The 16,546-nt window shown below is 39.2% G+C and overlaps 1 protein-coding gene across 1 annotated transcript in view; it reads left to right on the top strand.

Moving 5' to 3' along the window:
* The first annotated feature begins 312 nt into the window (after nt 1-312).
* The window catches only part of odad2 (outer dynein arm docking complex subunit 2), a 38,487-nt gene continuing 22,253 nt past the window's right edge, over nt 313-16,546 (top strand). The window contains exons 1-10 of the mRNA XM_067578199.1: nt 313-422; nt 1,608-1,849; nt 2,228-2,385; nt 2,909-3,110; nt 3,325-3,431; nt 4,001-4,137; nt 4,915-5,031; nt 9,072-9,289; nt 9,819-9,968; nt 10,967-11,120. Coding sequence (XP_067434300.1) covers nt 1,626-1,849; nt 2,228-2,385; nt 2,909-3,110; nt 3,325-3,431; nt 4,001-4,137; nt 4,915-5,031; nt 9,072-9,289; nt 9,819-9,968; nt 10,967-11,120 — 1,467 coding nt within the window. The 5' untranslated portion in view covers nt 313-422; nt 1,608-1,625. The remainder of the gene's footprint in view (nt 423-1,607; nt 1,850-2,227; nt 2,386-2,908; nt 3,111-3,324; nt 3,432-4,000; nt 4,138-4,914; nt 5,032-9,071; nt 9,290-9,818; nt 9,969-10,966; nt 11,121-16,546) is intronic.

Below are 16,546 nucleotides of genomic sequence, written 5' to 3'. Positions count from 1 at the left end.
TTCTTTTGAGACCCAATGAAGATCCAACTTGGATCAAATATTTATTTAGATATATTGTGGTTTGGAAGCAGTGTGCAGGCGTTACTCTTTTCATTCATGTGACAAATGGATAAATAAAACATTCAAATATTTGAATCAATACGCTGTTATGCCAAGAAAATATAAAATTGATTTTAGATTAATAGCAGCGCAGCTGCAGTTTGTGTACCACAGAGTCCCTCTCACAACGTGAGTTATGCGGTTGTTATTTGTTATTTCAAGGTTTGGGTTTGGTGATTTTTGACCTAAGTCGCGTTCCGTTGTGTTTGGCTGTATCATAGCAACCAAGGGGGGCGGTTATTCCTTGTAGAGGGAGCGTGTTGTTTCCATGGATACCATTGATGGCTAAAGTTTAGAAATAGAGAAGCAACTTGAAATACACGGTAAGTTTGCTCTTTAAGTACATATGTAGACGTAACAAACCATGGCTGAAACATGTAATGTGTGTTTTATTGACGGAGAAAAGCTTAACATGATTGTAGCTATGCTAAAGTCAGCTAAAAAAAAGCAGCGTTGGTAAATTAACGGGACTAGTGAGCGTTGTTAGCAGTCGGTTATTAGTTAGTACAGCAGTTAGTCACTGTTCTGACAAAACGTCGAAACATTTTAACGTGAAGAAAACTTGACAAACAGCATGTCCCTGTAAATTTTTTAAATTTTCTAAATAACATATTGCACCATAAACACAACATGTCCTTATGGGGCTTTACATTAACGTTATATTCACGCTTTAATGCAGGGCACCATATATGAGAAAGGTATGTCTCCAGTATGGTCTGTCGTCTGAAAAAAGTTACTTAAAGCTAAAAAAAGATGGGCTGATTAGTTTTGTATGAATTTGCTGGAGTCAGGTGAAGAGAGCTGAGGATTTAGCACTATCGTTTTTCAGCGTTTTCTGGCCTTTTGACCCAGTTTGAAAGTCCCAAACTTTTCCTGACCTCAGCAGCATTTATAGAGTAATGAGAGTTACATACTTTGGTGTTATCTTTTCAAATAAATGGAGTAAGCTCTTAATGAATTAAGTATAAATTCAACACACGTTCAGCCTAATTGGTTTAATTTGGATTGGAAACATATTAGGGCTGCAACAAGCCATTATTTTAATTAACAGTTAATCTGCAGATTATTTTCTCATTTAATCATTTGAGCTATACAGTGTCTGAGAAAAGTGAGAAAATGTGTATCACAATTCACAAAAAAGCCCAAGGTGACACCTTCAAATGACTTGTTTTGTCTGACCATTACTCTGAAACCTTACGATTTTCAGTTTGCTATCACATTAGAGAAAGAAAAGCAGCAAATCCTTATAATTTAGAGACTTTTTTGGCATTCAAGCTTTGAAAATGAAAATAGTACATTATCAAAATTGTCACTGATTAATTTTCTGTTGTTTCAGCTCTTAAACATATCAAACAAATGTCATAGAAATCTCACGTGACATTTTCTTAATATCTCTACATGAGGCCGTAAGATCAAAGTTGATTAAATGTGAATGAGAATAAATGATGCTGAGCCCTAATGAGCCACACACTGTTTAAAATAGTGTTGTTTTTAATGTTTTGTTTCAGAATATCCCAGCCGATGCAATGGGGGTATCACTGACCAGGGCAGCCCAGTGGACCACGGCCAGCTCTGGTACTGGCAAACTGGAGTTCACGTCAATGAATGAGTCCTTGTTGAAAGAAATCCTGCGCTTTGTGGAGCAGTTCAGCTCCCAACACTCACAGGAGGCAGAGCATGTGTTTAAGGAGCCGCTACAGTGGAGTACCACTTTAGTGGCATCTGATTTCAAAACAGACTATGACTTCAGGTTGGTCTAATCATGAGGCAGGCAGCTGGCTGGCCACTGCTTTCAGTATTACGTGTCTGTGCAGGATATGCTGTCACCATGGTGTCCAAATGTATTTTACCTAGGTTATACTGAAAGCAGTGGGCTATAATTAATTTGTTTTTCAGCCTCAGTAAGACTGAGAACATTCCTTTTTATTTCATCAGAAGATATGGTCTACTTTCAGCGTGTAGCTAGCTTTCTATCTCGGAGCTGAGAGGCAGAGAAGTACAAAAACAAAAGCACAGACTATGATAACCTTTAAGTTTGTTGTAATTTTTAATCTAATACATAAAACAAACAACAATAAAGATAAAACATTAATGGTATTACTGCTTTTTTTGTTTCTTTTCTCCACAGTGACTCAGATGTATACTCTCATGAGAAAGACAGCGAAGGGCATCCGTTGTTGCAGCTCTCCCCTCCTGCTGTTTGTGTGCGCAGCTTCAGCCAGCTCTCTAAACTAGTTCATCTGGCAAGTGATAAGAAGCTGGAGGAGGTTCGAGCATGTCTTGAAGGTAAGTGCGATGACCACAGGATGAGATTTGAATCCCATTTGCATCCCAAGTAGTCCAGCCACCAGCATTCCTCCATAACCCACAGACTTAATTTGTTTGTCCTCCTTGTTATTCTCTACAACCATCCAATTATGCTGCCATTGGTAATTCTTTACAGAAATGTATTTACTTTAGGACCACTGCCAAAAAGAGATAAGGTAATATTGTCTGACAGAGGAATACATGATGAATATGGTAAAACCCATTTTCATTGCCAGTGGACTTTTTTTTTTAAGCTCAGAATGTTAGCTTAATTCGTGAAAAGAAATGCATGTGGAAAAAAAATACCGCACATAGAGGCCTGCTCTACTGTTTAAAATTATCCACTTAAACTTGACCCAGCCTTTCTCTAGGAGCTAGACTTGTGCTCTTATCATGCAGGAACCCACTTTGACATTTTGAACCACATCTCACATTTTCAGAAACACTGTGAAAAGCATCCTAACCCAAATAATTGTTAAGGATAACTTATTTTACCATTCAGAAAATAGAGAACCTGTGGTTAAGATTCTTGGTCCCAGCTTCGCCACCATCCTAGAGGGAGAAGACCCACATTCTGATTTGCTGCGTCTGGTAGACAAAGAGGAAGACCGAGGCGAGGACTGGGAGGTCAAGGTCAAGCTGTTCCACCTGCTCCATGATATGGACAAGCAGCTCCTCAAAGAGCTTCTCAAAGAGATATCAGAGTGGGTGCTTCTCTTTTATCTCCTTCTCTCAGCATTCAATCAAATGATCTATTTATCTTCCACAGCTATCCTCTTTCTCTCAGATCTAACCATATTTGCTGCGACATGCGGTTGTTTCTGATTAGAATAGGCAGCAAGTTTAGAAAAGGAACCGTGGATGAATGAGATGAATTGGATGTTTGTTTTGTTTTGTTTTTCTCCATTTTCATTACAGACAAGCCGGGCTCGACCCCACCGCAGTGAAGAATGAAGTGGAGTTGTTGAAACGGTTCTGCAGTGAGGGAGAAAAGAGGGTGTTGAAGTCGGTTCGATACACATCAGGTTTGAATTATCTCCACATTTCACTGGGTCGCAAGAAAAGCAATTGCTATTAACACTAATGCTGGATATTCCAAAGCATAAAAAGACTGTGTTCTGCCGCCACAAAAGACATGGAAGTCATTATATCTGTCAGATTCCAGTTTACCAAGTCATTAGTCACTACATGTTTTTCTGCTTCATTGCAGCGGATTTATCATGCCATAACAAAGTGTTCATACACTGCAGCATGTGCACATCAAGTGATGAATGCAATCTGAAAAAAAGTGTCCCCTTTTTGTAAAGTTAAATTGACACTCTTGATGAAAATATTTTCTAAACCAGTTTTAAAATATGCCAGTGTGTCTTTTTTGTGGATGATTTATTTTATTATTGCAAGTGAAACTATGTCTTCACTCTGGCCTCATGTCATTAGCATCCCAAGCGCTTGTGATGATTCCTCCTTTTCTCCACCGATTCCCTCTGTTTCCCTCTTCTTGTGGGGACGAACCTGTTGTGACCCAGTATCAGACTGCACTACATATTATAGAATTTGGTGCCTAGGTGCCAATTTTTTTTCTCTTTTCTTTTAGATTATGAATTTTCAAATGGCTGTCGCGCCCCTCTGTGGAGACAGGTACACGGTGATATTTGTTACCTTGTGATTGAACCCTGCGACACTGAGACCCTCTACATCACCTGCAGCAGCGCTGGAGTGTTTCTCAACGGGGTAAGACTGCAAAGATAAAGCGCTGCGGACTGCATCAGCTGCAGCAGTCAGTTTAATGTTGAGTCTGTGTGAGAAGAAGTACATGAAATGAAGGGTACAGTCTGTGATTTGTGAAATGTAAACACAGTCCTGACATAAGTCCTGGGAATTTTAAGCAGCTGTCATTCTTTATTTTAGTGTGTAGACCATGACTTTATGACAAATTTGACCTCAGTAATAGCACAGCCTAGGCCTATATTTCAATTATGATGAGGTGGCAAAACTCAAACCATAACTCTTTTACTAACAATTATGTACATTATGTAGATATACCCCAAATTTACCTGGGCCCTTAAGTGTCCCTGCAAAAAATCCTGAAGTGTACTAATTTATAAAGAGCATCCAAATACTCGCCAGTTGTCAGGAATCTGTCTGAATGTGTTTGCAATCATTTCTGAGAGGATTTTGCATGCTGCAGCACCTTTCACTCCTTCAATGACTTTGCTGACAAGCCATAGGTTTCCTGTCTCTGTTTCTTCACCTGGAAATGGTTCGGCCAAGGTGAAAAAAAAACTACAACCTAAAACCAAATGGGTGACATTGATGCAAATGAAACCTCAAAGAGCACTAGTGTCTTAAACCTAATTTAGTGGTTTACATGGTTTTACACTTCCCCTTCTGAGGCTGCCTGGAGATACTCTGAGCTCTCTAACCTCAGCTGTTTCAGCTGACATGTGGGTGACATTATAATTGTGGTTTTTAGAATTAATGAAGCTGTTTTTCACTCTGTTTTCACAGGGTATAAAACAGGAGGGGGACGAGAATGCCTACGAGCGAACAAGTGATACGTACCCAGACCTGGTAACACTTCTGAAGAGCAGATCTCCACATTTTGCTGAGAACATAAACAAAGAGGTACAGTGGAATACAGGCAGATGCACATTTTTAGCTCTTTTTTTGTAGCCTTGAATTATAGCTCTCCAAGCAAAGATGTGGGGGTGTTGAAACGCCCCTTTGTCCAGTGAACAAGGTCCTTCTCTTTAAACTGCTGATTTGATCACTGATGCTGTGTGACTCATGTGTAAACAGAGTTTGGATTGTGTAATCAGTGTCTGTGCTGTTGAACGCTAGTGAGCTAGTGTCTGGTTGTCACTGTGTTGAAAAATTTTTGAATCAACCTCTTCTGTGTTCCAACATCAAAACAGCCCAGCCTCATCATACTCATCTCCACCCTCCCCCCTCCACACACACAAACACACATGCGCACACACACACAGACACTCTCACACAGACATACATGCTCATTTCCAGACGTTGAAATACGCATGATTTATTCAGTAGTGCTATTTCCTGCTTTAGTAATTTGACGATATAACAAATTGCCTCAATAATAGATTCCAGCTGCACCCAAAAACCTGTTAATCATTTAAGAATATGATCTTTTCTCACTTGCACTTGTGTTTGTTGGAAAATGTGGCATCATCACAAGCTCATCAGAGTCTTTTAGATCATACGGTGTTCACTGCCTGCTCTGTGTGGTGGTCTGTTGTTTTTCTTAAAAGATGGAAAGACAATCAGAACAAACTTTTAGAGAAAATATTAAGTTAAGTTTCTTTTTTTTTGGGGGGGGGGGGTTTATTAAGATGTCATTCTTCGCCAAACAAAATGTAAAGAGTATTATCATTTGCCCAAATCTTGCTCTCAAAGAAAGAATCAAAAGTACATCTGTGTAAGTAATAGAATTAACAGATGTAAACTAGGATTGACATGGAAATGTATTTTGCCCAAATGATTTTTCAAAAGTATTTTACTTCTGTGAGGCCAGATGATTTCACTAAACTATTCTGCAAGTGAAGTGCCTTTGGGACAAAAGACAACAGAAATATTTCAACAAACAAAAATGCTTTTTGAATTGTCCAAAGAGATTTTCCATGCTAGGATTTATTCATAGACACAGTCACTGCCATACACTGACTGCTATAAGTTGTCTTTAACAGCCATTAATGCTGAGCCTTTTTTTTTTATCCACCACGTTGGTCCAACAACTACTGGATGGATTACCATAAAATTCTTATACAGATATCCATGAATCCTACTGACTTTGGCGATTCCCTGACTTTTCCTCTCACTCAACCATGAGGTTGACGTTTGTGTTTTTCACTGAAATGTCTCAACAACTTTTGGACAGATTGCCATGAAATTTGGTTCAGATATTCACATCCCCCTCAGGATGCATTGTAACAACTTCAGTGAACCCTTAACTTTTCTGTCTAGCGCCACCATCAGGTCGAAATCTTTATTTTTCCAATATTTGCAAAGCTAATGACATTTCCATCAGCCCCAGTTGTGCTTTGTACGAATTAGTAAATATTAGTTTGCAAAGATGGTGAACATGGTTAACATTGTACCTGCTAAACATCAGCATGTTATCATTGTCATTGGAAGCTTGTTAGCATGAAGGCATTAGCATTTAGCTCAAAGCACTGCTAGCTGTAAACCCTTAAAAATCACTCCCTGTAGCGCACTGTATTTACTCTCCACCATTTATTTGAGCCCTGAATTCTTAGTGTGCAAATTTATACTCTGAATAGAACTCAAAATTCCCATAATGGCACAAAAAAGGTAGTGTCCATGTTAAAATAACATTATACTTGGACTATATAGTGTGGAATAGCGCTTCTCTTATATTGCAGCATAACTTCTTAGTGGGCAATATATCTAAAGGTGCCATAGTAAGCTGGGCTGGGTTTAGTGAAAACTTTAATAAACCAATGAGTAGTGCCAGGCTGAAGCATGTAAAAAAAGATATTCAGGCTTTTATGTTTTATGAGTCCTGTGTGAAGAGTGATGCCTTGAGTCTGAACAATCTAAAAATGATGGACAGCCGCAGTAAAAATGGCTGTGAACGAGTTTGCGGAGGCACAAATCATTGTCAAGGTCTTTTTCTCTTGGATTCTTATACTGTCCTGTAACTTTTGTTTCACTCTTACCGCTGAATATTTTCTCTGCCTCAACATGAGCTAATCACCTTCATATGATAGGGTCAACTTAAAAATGCACTGCTTTGAAACTCATTTGATTGATTGCTGACGACAGCAATCAAATGGTGCAACAGGCATCCTACATCTAAGATATTAAGTAATTGCAGTCCTTCTTGTGGACATGATCCATTCCGAGTTTAATTTGAAAGAGTAATAGCAGCAGTGTGTCTGTCAGAAACACAATCTCGCATAGCTGCGGCTCAGTTCCCTGATTGCAACATGGAGAGCCCAAACTTGGAAGGTGATAGCCAAAGATAACAACACCTAATCTCCAAACATATCTGCTTGTTTCCAATGTGAGGAAGCAGATCTTTTTTAACAGTTCTATTAGATTAGACAGCCTCAATCAAATGAGCAGAGGCAGCCAAAGGAGACGAGGGCTGCAACACAGGGAGGAAGCAGACTCGCCTTCTCTGTTCAGTGTTGTGGATTCATTTTGACATCACAGCGTGATTGGAAATTGGACATGCTGTGTATTTGCATGCACAAGACGCTCACTGAAAAGCAAAAACTCTGTCGGTTGTAAATTTGTTTTCGTTTTTCACATCCTGAAATTAATACAGACTGCTTCACTGTCATAATCAGTCAGTAGTAAATGAATCTTGCCATTGACAGATGTTTTATAGCCACTGGCTTCAGATTTGCTGCCCTGCTGATTTTCCATCAGTATGGATCAAGTAATTAGATTCAAGTCTACCCCAAACATATGTAAATAGTTGTAGTTTTACGTTTGAGAATCGAAATGCAGGTTTGGAAAAAAGACAAATGGAGAAATATGAAAAATGCTAATGATTGTCACCTGCTGTAAAAATGTTTTCTGAGTTTAGGACTGCAGGCGTCACAGCATTTGTCTCAAAGCCTATAGTTTTTTCAGATGCAGAATGGCACATGTAGTGGGTCTATTTACTGTGGCATGTCAAAGAATTTGTGTTCCCTTCTGCGTTAGCACATGGACTTTGTCCATTTCACATATAATAGAATTAAAGAAGGTTGGTTAGCCTAATAAAGTCAGACTGTGGGTCTGTGGTTCGGTGGATTGACTTGTATGTTTCCAATAGCAGGTCACTTTGTGTTTTATGAAAAACAAGTCTTTGGAAAAGTGATTGGGCATGCTTGGCTCCAGCTTGTGCGTGAACACAACCCATAGAAATACATCCTAATTCTTTTTCCCTGCCCTTAAAAATGCTGAGACCCTAACAACCAATGACAGTCTGAGCTATTTCTGCAAAGCAGGTGCCTGTGATTAAAAACTCTACTGCCTGCAAACCATTCATATGTGTCTTACTGGCATTCATATATAGGTAGTAAAGTTTGGTATAAAGACCTTCAAAACTTAAAAAAAATCATAACTGAATAACAGTGACACAAAGGCGTTACTTTGTCTGTGCCAAGCTGCAAGGCTTTAGGTGGAGGAATGTACAGAAACAATAAACTTTTTGATATTGTTCAGCCAATTAACAGAGGGGGACCTCTTCTGTGTAAAACTTTGGAAATGTGTTATTTTATTCCAATGGCTAAATAATGACTGAATTGTTATGCAGGCCTGCATATTGTTTTGAAGTGCCTTATGTGAATTTTATGTTTTTTATATGTCACTCATACTGTTCTGTAGTTTTTTTATGTCTCTTCTTGGAGTAAAATGGCCAGAACCTAGTCAGACATTAATAAGTAATGCGATTAGATGAACTAAAGCCATTATGTTAGATGTCGGTTGGAAAATATGGTGCAAAGCTTCACAAGAAGCAGAAGTGAACACGAGAATGACTATTTTGTTTTAATAAGCATCATTCAGGGAGGTTTACAACCCCATTACATGTGATTTTACAAACGAAATTTATTATATATCTCACCACTAGCATTTTGGTGACCTTTTTCCCCACTCTCCAGCCTCTGTCTTTTTCCTCTTACCAACAGGATTTTGCAGTTCAAGAACTTCCATCAACACAAAAGATCCAGCATGTGGAATCGGTTGATGCTGAGGAACAAGGCCAACCCCAGAGGTCTTACGAGCAACAGGAAAAGAATGTGCATGAGAAGCCGAGACAACAGCATACACTGAACAAGGCAGGCGGCGAGAAGAAATATGAACCATGTCCGAGATGGAAGGATCTCAGTCTCATGTCTCCATGTGGGTATGTGATAATTTGGGAATCCTTCTTGTTGAAGAGATGAGCTTTTAGATGACAGTGATCCCAGAGTCACGCCTTCGCCACATGTGCTCTGTGCGTCTGCCAGCAGTCACACATTATACAGAGATGGTTATATGGTTTATAAATTTTAGGGCAAGTGCAAATATTCCTGATTACAAAATGATGAAGTTAATAAATGCGTTCACAGTGTGGAAACCCTTTCTGCTCAATTACAGACAGAAATCTTGGGAAAAGTCTTAGAAAAATCCCTAAAAAATCTATCACATATGGTCTTTGATTGATAAATAGATCTTGCAAGGGCTGAGCTGTTGCAGCTGTACCTTGTGATAACTGTACCCATTTGAGGAGAAACTGGCTCACGATAAAAGCCTTTAAATTGCTAAAAAAAAAAAAAAAAAAAAAGGGGCCTGCTGAACCCTTGTCTCAAGTTGTTAAATAATGATTATGTTAGAAAAATAACCATTTTCAAAATAGAAGCGGGCATAATGACTCTTATTTTATATCATTATAGTAAAGCAGAGGAAAAGAAACCCAGTAAGAGTTCTGGAGAGGAGAAGTCTGGTGAAATACAGAAGAAAAAGCTGGGACCGGGAGCCAAGAGCAAGATGAAAGCAGATTTCTCCGTGTCCTCTTTACCTGGACGTCTGTCCTCCCAGAAAATGTAAGTGTCCTGAATTAGTTCTCCTTTGTCAGAATCTGTAAGGACTACTTCTTTTTCTGCAGGTGGAGTTACTTACGCAGGATTTAGGCTCTATAAAGAAGAGCTAAAATGCTTCTTTACAAGTGATGATATTTGTATGGAACCTGCAGATATATCAGCTATTGTGCAGAACAAGATCCTATGTAAAATCTCTCTACCCCTGGCTCCTGGCAGCTACAGCTCCTCATTTGTCTCCTTACGTGCTTCTGCCAATGTATACAGACTGCTAGCGCAATAAATTGACGCATTTGATTCTAACCACTGACCACTGATAGCATTCTTTGCTGCTCGTCAGTTGGTTCAATAAAGACCCGAGGGTGCATTCACTCATTCACAGTCATGATTGCACACCACCCAAGACAATGTGTTGGCCTGGCAGCTTCATGAAGGTCTTGTTTCTTGTTCAGTGTTTATCATGGCGCTTCCTAGAAAACGCTCCCTCATATTGGTTGCCTTCCTCTGATAATGGGCTCCCCTGGAAATGCTATTTGTATGTACAAGGGAACTGTCTCTCAGCGGCCTCATTTGAATGTGTACCAAATTTCATTGCTCCACAGCGCCCGGGTTTCATGATACAGTTATCCAAGTGGCCCGAGCAACTTTAAAAAGCCATCTGCATTTCTGTTTGCATCTATGACCGAGCAAGAGCCTTTGCTCTCTATATGATGACGACTCCAGTCCTGTCATGACATTATTCCAATCTTTATTTTCCTGCTGCTTAGACTCTGAGGAAGTTCAAACTTGACACTTAAATTTCAAAATCCTTAATGGGTCTCCTTGTGTGGGATGAGCAAGCTGTTTTTCCATTTAAAACACAGGAAAAGAGATTTCATGATATTACTGTATATTCCATCCCTTTGTCTGGCTGTGTATTGTCTAGTTGTTACACTATCCCACACCCTTGTAGTTTGTTATCTGCAGTCAAAAGTGCACTGTTATCTGCTCTTTTTCTTGTTCAGTAAGACCCCAGCAGGAAGCATGCCAGTGGACGTTTTCAGTGAGAGTTCATCTGAGAGTGAGGAGGAAGAGGAGCAGCCAGAGCGCCGTCCAGAGAGTAACACAGACCTGCCTTCTGAGTACTGGCAGATCCAGAAACTGGTCAAGTACCTCAAGGTACGGGAACATTACCCTGCACACCGCTGTTTCCTCCCTCTGATGGATTTCGACCCAAAATAGCGATTTGTACAGAGAGCCGTAATAGTGCAGGAGAACGCAGGCCACAACTGACAGGAAACAGTAAAGTTCATGCTCTTTTCCTGTCATCTGTACAAGAATTTTGATGCTGACCTGAGTCAGTATTCAAATTTCAAAAACCTCTGTGCGTGAAAAATATTTAGTCATGGGTGTGCAGTAGAACTGAGGACAGTTAGGATTGTGAAAAGTAAATATCCTATCACATAATCCCACCTGTCTGTTTTGCCTCAGTCATATCAAGGTGCCAATCAGTGAAAGAGAGGATGTCAGATGAAATAAAGTATAAGTTGCTTCCATTTAAAGCGGCACTTTGTAGGAAGATGCTTATTGAAGTGGTTGGCTCGGCTCGTGGATTCCTGGTTTCTGACACAGGCCTGTTTGGTTGCACATGTGAGCCAAGGCAGAGGGGAAAGAGCTGTCTGATGGCAGCAGCTGTACGCACTGTTTGCCCACACCGCAGAAGCATAAAAATGAAGCGCGCCTGTGATAGGTCTGACAGGGCATATGGTGAATATTAATGTGTCAAAACATGGAGGGAAAAGAAAAGAGGACAGAAACGCCAATGACCCAGACTGGCTGGGAATACCTCCGACCACTTGACTTCGAGATTCCCCCGCCTCACTCAGTGGACCCTATTATCTATTTATCTGGAGAATATCATGTAGACAGATGATATTAAAACAGACTACATTTACTTAATTTTGACAGGAGTGTGTTTTGTTGCATGATGCAAACCTGGACCTCACTATTCAGCGATAAAAATAGCACAAATACTGCTCCAGTTGAAAGAAAATGAAATAGTTAATGTCATTTGAATGTGTAACAACAGTCTACATTTTTATTATATACACCTTTTTTTAGTTAATATTACCAACACATTTGTGTGCTGATTTCTGTGGCTTGGTGCTAAATAAGATCACTCACAGTGCAACTGAGTAAATCTTTTATAGAAAACACTGCTGTAAAGTTCAACTTCTGGAAGATATTTTTAGCTGAGCAAAATAGAATATAATGGAAGGAAATTCCCACTCTAAAAGCAGGCTGCTACTCCTTTCCAGAAAGGAAAAAAGAAGATGTAAACGATATGAAAGGGGCAAATTCAGATAAAAAAACCTCACTGGTTTGTATATTTTATACTTTTCAGTGGGATTGTGGCGTGAGCTTTAGGGTTTGTGTGTGTGTTCCTGCTTCAACAAGATGCAGCGCTGCAGTAACCAACATGTCCCAGCTTTCTATCTGTCTGGAAACCACACAGCACAGTTATTTATGGGGTTTGTCCAGTAGTCATTTTATAATATCATTACCATCAGACGCTGAAACTTACCATGAGCCAAGTTAAATATCTGTTTTATTTTAGGAGGAGATCTTTTTTTCCCCTTTTCCCCAGCACTATAGACAGCCGTTTGTACTCTAGGAAGTTTAACACGTTCATAAAGCGACACATGGATGTTCTGTTTTGTGTTTTAATGATATTTCTGTAGGAATATTTGCCTAGGGTTCCGATGTGTTTGTTTTTATACCTGAATGACTGGAGATCTGTGCTTGTAAAATGGTTACATGGGCTTCCTCATAATCAGGCTTGCGGTTGAAGTCTGTGTCAAGCACGTACATGTATATATGTGTTTGTGTTTTTGTCAGTGGGCTGTATGTAGAAGATGTCAACTTGCTGACATGGAACCCATGTATTAACATAATTCATCGTCCCTATTCCAGTCTGTAATGCATCAGTGCCACAGTATAAGCAAACATTTGATCATACTTTATATTTAAGCATATATGTTTATAGGTTGTTAGCTGTACATATATAGGTATATGTATAGCATAAAGGCCTTCAGTAAATTAGGGAAACAAGACAACAATTTTGCTAAAGAGACTATTGCAAAACAGATCAATAAAGGGTTGTTCTGCTTGTCACATCTAAAAAGTCATATGGTAAGTTTAGCAACTGAGCCAAAAATATAATTAGAGTATTTTGTCTGTGTTTAAATACAGACAAAATTCACCAGCTGCTCCCAGTTAGGTTGGCCTGTGGCTCTCTAAACATGAAACTGTTTTCATATTTTCACAGATATAAATATTGTGTCTGATAAACAATATGTTAATAGTTAACAGATAAACATTTCAATCTTGTGTGTTGCAAACATTTTCATAATTTGGATTTTTTTCTATAGTTTTTTTTTGAACAGTCACAACAAAAATATAGTTAATCAGACAGCTTTGTAAAGGTTCCACTATTAGTTCAAGATTTCTCATTAGCTTTTAAATTGTGTTTTTATTCCTGTAGGTTCACCTTAAAATCCTGTAGATTAACAAGCCAAACTGGGTCCTTGACACATGGTTTTGTGTTCAGACCTCATTAAGGTTGCTCCCCCTCTGCTGGGGAGTCACAGTACTACTGCTCTGATCTTCTCTCATGAGAGCCATTCTATTAATTTCTACACTTAAACTAATCCTGTCTCCAGTGTACAGGAGCCAGTATCAGCTACTTTTCTCAGCAGAAGTGAATTTGTAGCTAATTATTTTCTAAGTAGTTTTTAATGCTTTTTTAATAACCATAACACTCAATTAAGACATAAAATGTTTAGTGCCTGTAATGCATTTACAACATGTCTAATCTCAAGAATTTTCTTACGAGAATGATTGCATCATTTCATTTTCATAAGTTAAGCAACTTTTCAACTCAAAGACCTGACTAGACATTTGCTCAGCGTGCAATGTGCTCATTTTAAGACAGAAAGACCTATTAAGTGATCAAGTTTTATGTTAAAGGAGATCTTATGTCAAATATGAAGCAAGAAACAACCAGCAATCATTCATTCTGTCCTTTTACAGTACCTTTCCCATAATAGAGCGGGAGATTGGGTTTGTTCTTGTCATTAGGAGCCTTCTCTGGGTCTGCTGTAGACTACAGAGAAGTATGAAACCTCATGCATCCTCTATGGCTCAACCTCTGCCAAGACCCGGTACTTCTCTCTTACACTAAGCTCTATGAAGCACTGGCAGTGGCCCGAGTCCACCTGTCAGCAATCCAACATTACAGGCATACACATAGATGTGAGTACTTATACTCAATATCTACCTTCATTCCTGCTGGCATGACACAACCCACACACACACACTTACACACAACAAAACACCATTAAGAAAAGGGTTCGAGGTCAACAGGGTATCACTGACAGCCCTGTTAACCCCATCCCTTCTCCAGCGTACTTAGTGCTGTGATTTATAGTCTTGGAGTGGCTCAGGCAGGGCAGTCTGTGTCTGCAGAATCCAGTCTGCTGCTCCAGAGGAACCAGACAAGAATAAGACCTCCATTCAGTAGCGTGAAGGCTTCAGCCATTTAGTAGCTCAGGCTGAGACACCTGCAGTACAGGAAGACACAAAATGTGTAAAGCATCTTTAAGTGGCTGATGTCAAGTTCACCTCATGAATGGAATTTGATCCTTCTAAATCCATTTTTGATTATGCAATTCCATGAGACAAGGGGATAAGTCATTTATACGACTGTCTTTAATCACTACTAGATGAATTGCCATTAAACTGCTGATTAATGATAATTATCTACTTAAATAGCATAGTACTAATGTCAGAGTGGATCTGTTAATGTATATAACCGGATCTGTTAATGTATAGATATTGTTGAATATGTATTGCAATTTAGAGATATTTTATTTATATAATCTGGTCTGAGAGTACACTCACAAAGTCCTCAGAAGTCTTACAAATCCTACGTCACTTCTTTTTTTCATTTAGTGATTTGTAATATAATTTAAATGTATTTTAGCCAATTTTGGCAATGCCTGTTAGTTGGTCAGTCGGTCATGTGTTACCATGAAATTTTGAACAGACATTTATGGTCCCTAGCCAATGAAGCCTTATGACTTTGGTCATCCCCTGACTTTTCCTCTAGCGCCACCATGAAATTCACATTTGCGGTTTTGAGTGAAATGTCTTAACTATTTGACTGATAGATAGTGAAATTTGTCTAGTACTTTGGTTTATGATTAAATATCTGCAAAACTAATGACATTCATCAGCCTAAAGTGTACTTTGTTTTTGTGCTAATTAGTAAATGTCAGCATGCTAACATGCTAAACTACAATGAAATACATGATAAACAATGTATGCTAAACATCAGCGAGTTAGCTTTGTCAGTGTAACCATGCAAGCTTACTAAAGAGCACTGCTGTGCCAAAAGAACAGTCTCACATAACCGCTAGCATGGCTGTAGAGACTCTTATTTTCCATTGAGTGAAATTTACGAAGACATTCATCGGTGTAGTTAGCAGTAGCAAATGTCTTGACTGGGTGAGGCTTGCTCTGGTTTAAGAAGCAGACCTGTAAAGATTTCATTTGGTTTTTAAAAGGACTAAATGAAACATATCACTATATTTCTTTAAAGCCTGTATTTAAGAAGAAAGTTTACTTAATATTGTTATTGATGGCTGAAATACCAGGCCAGCAGGTCATGGCATCTATGTACCACATTAATATATTCCCGCCAAGACAGTTCACAGATATTAAACTACTTTTTAAATTTCTTGCTCAGGGGTCGAAAAGTGGTTGAATTCGTTCCCCTTTGAGCATCTGCCTCTATCATGCTCCTAGAGAGTCAAAGATCTCCCACCATAAAAGATTGTCAGATGTTGTCAATGTTTTAAAGAATGTTGAGCAGTACTTCAAGACCAAAGCTAACAAAAATGAAAGCATATGATCTGTTTTCTGTTCTCCCAGCTATCACTCCTAAACATAGCTTTTTTTTGTTGTTTTTACAAGGTACGAACCTAGCCTGCCGAATCCTTTGAAGAGTGAGAATGGAGGAGACAAAGGAAGCAGTAGATCCACTGCTGTTAATGGGCAAATGGTTCACATTTAAGCTAGCGTCATGATATGGAGAACACATGTGCCCGTTATCCTGCTGTGTCAGAGCGCTGCTTTGTGAGGGAGATATGATCAAACACCACTTGAGACGGTGGTATAGGCCTACACTGATGAGCTGGCCCCTTCAACAGCTGCATGAAACAGATTACTCCCCTAGCCTTCTATATAGTGATGGGCTATTTTCTACTTATATGGGTAGCTGATAGCAGGGCATGTTACATTCTTATGTTTGGTTGAAATAATCTATTTAGGACAGTCCCAAAGTCTCAAATTGTTTGCTAAGTGTGCAACTAATAAAATCTCATGAAGCTTGGAACGGTGTAGGCGGCCTTGAATCCACCAAATGAGAATTCTATCTGTGGCACATTTAAACCACTGCAAAAAAGGAATAATATTTGATTGTTCACTTGCCAGGAGATTTTGGACTGGACGTTTCAGTGTCACATATCAAAGCCATGTAGCAG

Source organism: Thunnus thynnus, chromosome 21, assembly GCF_963924715.1.
Source record: "Thunnus thynnus chromosome 21, fThuThy2.1, whole genome shotgun sequence".
Taxonomy (NCBI): Eukaryota; Metazoa; Chordata; class Actinopteri; order Scombriformes; family Scombridae; genus Thunnus; species Thunnus thynnus.
The sequence above is the reverse complement of the archived record's forward strand: the minus strand, read 5'-3'. Positions and strand labels throughout refer to the sequence as shown.